The 7,999-nt window shown below is 47.6% G+C and overlaps 1 protein-coding gene across 1 annotated transcript in view; it reads right to left on the bottom strand.

Annotated features, from left to right (window-relative positions):
- Window positions 1-7,172, bottom strand: part of Dcps (decapping enzyme, scavenger) — a 46,168-nt gene extending 38,996 nt beyond the window's left edge. Inside the window, exons 1-2 of the mRNA XM_006979780.4 lie at window positions 6,918-7,172; window positions 5,236-5,410 (exon numbers count right to left, since the gene is read on the bottom strand). Of these exons, the coding sequence (XP_006979842.1) occupies window positions 5,236-5,410; window positions 6,918-7,115 (373 nt within the window). The 5' untranslated portion in view covers window positions 7,116-7,172. The remainder of the gene's footprint in view (window positions 1-5,235; window positions 5,411-6,917) is intronic.
- Between the last annotated feature and the right edge of the window lie 827 nt (window positions 7,173-7,999).

A 7,999-nucleotide genomic window follows, 5' to 3' on the forward strand; every position in this document is an offset into this window, starting at 1 on the left:
GATTTGAACAAGAGGAAAACATTACCAGTCATTGAAGAAATAACCAAAGAAACCAGTCAAACACATGCTCTATGCTGAGTCCAGGATTGCAACCAGCTCAGAAAGTAAGTGGTGGGGTTCTCCTAGTCAAGTGATATTATGGGAAGGAAGGCTGGAGAGGCAGCCAGAGATCAGCAAAAAACTTCAAAGATACAACTGTGTACGTGGCACAGAGGACTAAGGTTGCAGGAACTTCACTTTAAGGTACATGGGGTAGCAATGGTGAGCTGTAAATCTGAAACTGAGAACAGAGAGGCAGGGACCATACAAGGTTCTAGGTAGGCCCTGACTAGGATGCCAGGAACTGGAGTGGGTGGAATACTTTGGTAACGCTGCCACCTTGTGGCTATGGAATGCCTGTCCCACAGAAAATAGGAATCTATGGATAGATCACTTATTAATTCTCTTTGTACTGCTGAAATCTGTTCAAACTACTGTCCGTGCTAATAATTTTGGTACGTCTCTATAGTAAACATTACCTCTGGCATTCATTTTTCTGTAAATAAGCCAAGTCACTGGGTAATGGGGCAACCTGATTTCGTAACTGTGAGTTGCTGGACTCCTGCTGCCCTGGCTGCCTTAAGCAAAAGGGCTGTCAGTCAAACAGCCAGCCAGCACTGACCATTTCAAAAGCTACATAGATGAAGTGAAGAAACTATACAACAATCACAGCTAAGGGCTCCTGATGGGCAGCCTCACTCAGCTAGCTTTGGCTAGTTCAAGTGGTCTAAAACAGACTTTTTGCTATCACAAGCTTTGCTGAACTCTAGAGGACTCCGCAACCATTTATCCATAGGCCATAGATGGAGCATTTATTCTAGTGGCCTAGCCAAAGGAATACTTGTAATTGGCACAAACACAAATCTTCATTTGCATGAGAGGTGTGCTGTGATTTTTTTTCATGCCCTCTCTGGCTGGGAGCAGCAATTCTGTTCACTTAAGTAAACTGAGAGACCATCGCCAGTTCTTGAAGGTACAGTCCCAGCCACAACCATTTCCGAGTTTGCACCAGGCTTTTTGCCATCACAACCCTCAGTGGGCTGTGATATCTTATAACCAGGCTAGAAAAGGAGCATTTATCCTGATGGGCTGGCAGAGGGATGGCTGTGACTGGTACAAAAGGGACAATGCCATGATTCATGGGAAACACAAACCTTCATTTGCATAATTGAGGCACCATCCCCTCTTCGGCTCTATGAGCAGACAGGCTAAGGGACACTCTTCTGCCCAATTAGACCCAATAAATGTCTTCCCATGAGTGGTCTTTTCTTGCCTACTTTTGTTAATGCAGCTGAGCTGGCAACACAGGGAGAGAAGCAACAGACACAGCAGCATGGCAGCAACCACAGAGGGAGCAGACTGGCAACGGCGGACCAGCCCACAGGCCGAGCTGCAGAACCAGCACGGTGGCTGGCTGCCAGACAGTAGAAGCAGCAGCTGGATAGTTCAGGAGTGGACAAAGAAAAGGAGGCTGAGAGAAACAAGACGTAGAGAGGAAGGAGCTGGAGAGGTGACTCGGTGCTCTTCCTGAGGACTGGGGTTTGTCCCCAGCTCCCGCTTGATCCCTATAACCACCTGTAATTCCAGTCCCAAGGAATCCGATGCCATCTTCTGGCCTCCAAGAGCACTGACCACAGGTGGTGCACAGACACACATGCAAGCAAACACCCACAACGTACATAAAAATACACTTTTTTTTTTAAGTAGAGAGAAGGCAAGAAGGGGCAGAGGGTGAAAGGGGATAAAAGACTATAAGGGTCAGAGAAGAAAAACTACAGACTCTGACTGCTGGAAGAGTTCCAGAAAACTGTCAATTTGTTAAAACAAACATTCTCAGACACCCTAGGCCAACAGATCTCAGACTGGCTGGAATCAGATGCTATGGGACCCTGACTTACACAAGCTCTCTAGCACTTGCTGAGCTAAGCGTCTGATACCTGAGGCCTGAACAAGGATGGGTTCTTGCTAAGTTCTCATCCAGAGGGCACCTGTGCTGCTCTACCTGCGTGCCTACTGCTCCTGCTCACCGCTGTCAAACACTGGGGACACAGAAGCGCCAAAGGCCCCCAAAGGAAGGGCTTCTCCTCAACCGCCCTGACTTGATTCCTTTTCTTTCTTTGTGTGGTAAAGGGAATTAAACCTCGGGCCCGGCCACACTTGGGCAAGTGCTCTACAGATAAGCTATATCCTCAGTGTTCCTTCGCTTTTATTTTGAGATAGGGTCTCACTAAGACGTCCAGGCTAGTCTTGAACTTGCTCTATGGCCCACACCATAGACCTTAAAAAAGTTTAAAAGACCTTAAACGTTTGAGCCTCTGCCTCAGCTTTCCAATAGTTAGGACTGTGGCCTATGCCCAAAGCTGGATTCTTACCTACAGTCTCCACCCAGGTAGAAGGAACCACAGCATTTGTCTATCTCTTCACAGTAATTCGTGGCCCTCTTGCCACTGCCCTAAACATACCACGGGCAGAGATGGCATCTTACTGGACTCTGAAGCAATGGTACTTGGCACTGGGCCAAGCACACTAAAATAGTAACAGTAGCTACTATTAAATAGGTGCTGACTGCTTCTGAATAGATCACATACTGTATTCTTGAATTTCACCTTTGCAATACCTATGAGAATTTCAAATGCAAACCACAAGTAGATGTTTATTTCAATACCAGCTGGGAGTTCTTGAAGAGGCCAATGACTCAGAAATAAAGGCAGGCATCCCCAGCAAAGAGTAAAAACCATTATCTTTCTAATTATAATGTGCATATGACTTGTAGAAAATCTAGCTAGCACACAGGCTCCAGTTCTGTAGTGTGCATTAGGGTCTGGGATTCTGGCATGAAAAGCTCCTAGGCAGTGCTTAGAGTACTATTCCACAGATCACATTCCAAATGGCAAAACCCTGGGAAATGGACTGAGAAACTATGGCCTGCGGGTTCTATTTGACCCACTACCTGAGTGAACACCCAGCAAGCTGGAAGTAATACATTCATTTTTAGAGAGGTGGAGGAAGAGAAGGAATGAGGAGTCTAAGACCATTCGTGCCTCAAAGCCTGGAACATTTACTTCAGTTCTTTACCAAGAGTCTGCCAGCTCAGTATTTATGAAGTCACCAGCGACAGGACAAAGAGTCAAACAAGGAAGGAAGGAACACGGATCAGGCCCTGAAGCCAACTGTTGTGACTTCCAAATCTCTAGGCCATGTTTCGGTAGGGAAGGCAAGCTACAAAACATGGCACATGTGCTAGCAAAGCAGGGAAAGACGAGCTCCCATGCGGGGCTCCCAGGTAGGTAGGGGTGATCATGAGGAAAGGGCTATGTGGGGCTGGGTGGGGGGAGCCCTCACCAACTGCCACTATCAATGTTCACCTTGGAAGAAACGCTGAGGGCAGTGATCACTACCACTTATGTGCAGTGTCACAGAAAGTACTATTGAAAGGGAAAACAACAACAACAACAACAACAACAAAAAGCGGCTCTGTGGATGCCGCAGGTTGGTCCCAGCAACAGAACCTACTGAATTCTGGCTAAAAGTGGGAAGGGGAGTGGACGGGCTGGAGGAGGAGGAAAAGAGGATGCTAGTGAAGCAATGGCCCACAGTCTATAGTTGGGTGGCTTCTGTGAGCCACGCCTGGCTATGGTGCCATCCGTCACGCTTCTGCTACCCCGTGTCAAAGAACACATTTACTTAAAGGTCAACGCTTAAGAAAATAAATACAGCTGCCCGTTTCCATCAACTTAAAGCAAAGAATCTGGCAGCCGTTGAGTGAAGAGCAGGATCTGCTCTGAAAGGTTTGCTTGTCTCACATCAAGTGATCACATGTATTTTCAAAGAACAATAGTCCTCATTTATAGAGCTGTGGGAAATACTATGAAAGAGACACTGGGACAGGATATCTGGCAAGCCAAACTGTTCTTAAATGCCAAGGGTCAAATCAGAGTACACGAGGATGTGACCAAATCACCATGTGTGCAAAACACAGTCTAGAATTTCCTGGTTGGGAACCATCAAGGTCAACCTTTTTCCCTCATGTGTTGCCTACAAAACTCTTGACACATCATGTCTTGATTGGGGCATGGAACGTTTGCCTTTTTAGTGAATTAAAAAATGCTTTCAGAGCTGGAGAGATGGCCTTGTTTAAGCATTCACTGGCTGCTCTTCCAGAAGACTTGGGTTTGATTCCTAGCACCCATATGGAGGCTCTTAAGTCTCTGTAACTCCAGTCCCAGGGGACCGAACACTCTGGCCTCTGTGGGCACTGCGTACACACGGTATACAGACATACACGCCAACACCCGTACACCCATACACACACGAATGTTTTTCATCAAAACAAATTTCTGTTACCCATATGTTTCTGCCCTACCCAAGTTCATCCTGCTTGATCATACAGTTTGTCTCTCTTACCAGGAAGTGGGGTTCTTCAGGGAAGTGACGGCCTGGGCAGCCTCCAGCACGCTGCAACAGTGCATGGTGTAAGAGTGTGCTGAGATCACAGTCTACTGAAATACTTCATTTTCCTGCCACCTACTGCTCTGTGGTTTTGAATTGGTTACTTAGCTTTTCCTCACCTATAAAGTCTTCTCACAATAGTGTTGTTCCATGGATTAAATGTATTAAAATGCTACATCCCGAGTTAGTATAATAGTAAGGGTTTTGAAAGTGTTGGGAATTATCAGTTAAGTTCATTAATAGATGAATTTATTGCCGGGCCATAGTGATGCACATCTTTAATCCCAGCACTTGGGAGGCAGAAGCAGGCAGGTCTCTCTGAGTTTGAGGCCAGCCTGGTCTACACATTGAGTTCCAGGACAGTCAGGGCTACACAGAGAAACCGTGTCTCAGGAAAAAAAGATGAATTTATTATTCCATCCAATGAATAACTTACTCCCCCAATTATACTGCACCATGAAGTATGTATGTATCAACCTTAGTGATCATGGCAGTTTTTGCTGGGGCAGCCCATCCTAAGAATTGTGGGATGTCTCACAGCATGCCTATCCTCCATGTACTAGATGCCAGTAGCACATGCGCATCCAGTTCCAACAACCAAGACTGTTTTCAGAGATCGCCAGGTTCTCTGGAGGGAAAAGCCCTCCCTCCTTCACTTAGAACTACTGTATTCGAGTTTTCAAATTTGAAAGAGCCCTTAGTGTCCCACCACCCCATTCTCCCCACATACAACCGCTATGTGCTCACCACTCAGATGCCTTGGAGGAAACAGGTTATAGGTGCTGTAGATATCATTGGAGAATTGCAACTTGAGCTCAGGGCTGCCTGTGAGGAGTTGTGCCACGTGTTCTACCTGAAACGGCGTCTTCTCCAGGATCACAACAGCATCTTCTCCATGTGTGTCCCCAGAGTCCTCATTCACCTGCCGGCAGAGATATCAGCAGTGGGTCCCCAGACGCCGACGCCGCTAGAAAAGCTGTACACCACAAGCAGAAGCCTCCAAAGAACATGAAATCCCAGCACTTGGGGCTAGGAAACAGTTTTCTTGGTAAAGCGCATTCCATGTACGCATGAAGACCTGAGTTCTATCCCCAGAAGCCATGTATAAAAGCCGGGTGTGATGGTGCTACTTAAAATCCCAGAACCGGGAAGGCAAAGATAAGTGGACCGGTGGGGCCTCCTGGCTGGCCAGCCTAGCCTAATTAGTGAGCTCTTCAGGAGTGAGAAACCTTATCTAACACAAGTAAGCAAAACCAAAAAAAGACAGAAACAATACCTGAGGTTGGCTTCTGGTCTCCACATGAACACACACACACACACACACACACACACACACACACACACACACACAAATTAATAAGATGTTCTATATTCAGCAGTAGTAAATATTCAGCCAAGATCTCATTCTTTATAAGCAAGCAATCCATCTCATTAGCATGCAAACTTGTTTACATCTTTAATAAAAATTATATAGACACCAAAGAATTGTTTAAAAATTAATTTCCAGGCTGGGCGGTGGTGGCACATGCCTTTAATCCCAATGCTTGGAAGGCAAAGGCAGGTGGATCTCTGAGTTCGAGGCCAGCCTGGTCTACAGTGAGTCCCAGGGCAACCAGGGCTACAAAGAGAAACGCTGTCTCGAAACAAAAACAAAACAAAACAAAAAAATGAATTTCCTTATGAGTCATTATCAGTAGATGTTTGATTTGAATATCTATTTTATACGCCCTTATACCCAGGGTTGTGTAAAACTTCTCTGCAGAATGCAGTCACGAGTGGAAAAGTTGTTGGCCGTCCGTTCTAGAGAAACCTTGCCATCTGCCTTGACTAGGCCTCCTCAGGAGTTTGGGGTGGTCTCCAACTCTGCGGCTAGACAGCTAAGCACGCAGTGTAGGAGCCAGCAGCCTATCCGCCTCCACAGACACGCGTTGCAGTCCAGGAACTCTCTGTCATCTCCACATCCCAGCCTGGGTCCCTGTCACACATGGGGGCGCACAGCGTGTGGAATGGGTTGACGACGTAGGCTGAAGCCATGGGAAGCAGGGACCACACCTCGCAGTCTTCTCGTCATTTTCGGGGACAGGGCCCAGAGCACATATTTGCCGAGTTCCTGCCGCCTTTCTACGCACAATGAATGATGGTGAATGGCGTGGGGAATTTAACACGTGCTTTTTTTTTTTTTTTTTAACTTTTTAGGTGAGGATATTTGCGGGGAAGGAGGAACTGGGGCAGTCAGACCTAGACGTGTGCTTTCCTCGAATTCCACGGGCAACCCTGTCGCTCCACGCACGGCAGTGGTGGTGACTCCACCTCCCCCGACTAACGTGATTGGTAGTTCCCGGAGTGGAAAAAAAAACAACCCTCCGCTCTCACGCGAAGATTGGCTCCCTCTTTCCCGCGTCCCCCCGCCCCCCGGTGCTTAATGGTACCTTCCCGTGCAGGAAAATGATTTTGTCCCGCGCAGACTCCCTCAGCACTTTTTGTACTCTAAAGCCGGAGAACGGCAAGCGGACGGGGGCGGAGGCACCATTGCCAACGCCTGCTTCCTTCTCGTCTGTGCTGGGGGTCTCGGCCTCCTCGGCCTCGGGTTCGCGCTTCCTTTTGAGTTGAGGGGCCGTATCCGCCATGCTGCCCGGGAAGAGCCGTCCCCGCCTGCACGTCTGAGCCGCTGCCCACGCCCCTTGCGCTCCCTCCCAGCCTGTGAGAGGCTGGACTTCAACTCCCGGCATGCTCTGGGCAGGGCAGGCCGCTACTCCATTTCCCGGCGTGCTTCGCGCCTCGCTCGGCTTCTGCAGGTTTTGCACCTGCTTGGGTGGAGGGGTCTGCTAATGACTTTTGTGGAGGGGCAAATAGAGTTGAGTCACTGAGCTCCTGGTCCTGCGGGCAGGCGGTGGGGAAGGGAAAGGAAGGCAGCGAGGTCCTAAGGAGGCTGGCTACGGGTTAGTGGCAGTGGAGACGGCCCACCTCCGCCCAGGGCCTGGGGCGGGAAACTGAAAACACCTTTGGGCTCTGTATGATGGACACACAGTGGTAAATAGTGACGGTTTACATTAACATCCCTACTCATGAGCAGGCGTGAAAGGAATGTTTTTAAAATAAATCTACAAGCCATTTTATTTCTTAGCTGTTATTTTTTTTAACAGTGGGTACTTAAGCCATTTTCCATTTTTCTCCAACTTTCGTAATTTTACATCAGTTTTTCCCCTTTATATGTAGACTTGTCCTTTTTTGCTGAAAAGAAAAAGTAAGCCAACAGGGTAGATCATATGAGTCTTTCCATCACTTCCTTCTACCCTAAAGGCTTCGTCCCTCTAAATCCAATTTGCCTGTAATTCTGTCCTGCTACCCTGGGATGTGATTTGTATTATTCTTTTATTGCAGCTAGAGGAGTGGTAATAAAACTTGTGGTTTCTGGGTTTTGTAGGTGTCTTGTGTGGTCATTCGTTCTGATTAGCCCATTTTTCCTTCCCTTTAATTTGCAACTCCAAATATTGTCAAGAACAGATAGTCT

Source organism: Peromyscus maniculatus, chromosome 7, assembly GCF_049852395.1.
Source record: "Peromyscus maniculatus bairdii isolate BWxNUB_F1_BW_parent chromosome 7, HU_Pman_BW_mat_3.1, whole genome shotgun sequence".
Taxonomy (NCBI): Eukaryota; Metazoa; Chordata; class Mammalia; order Rodentia; family Cricetidae; genus Peromyscus; species Peromyscus maniculatus.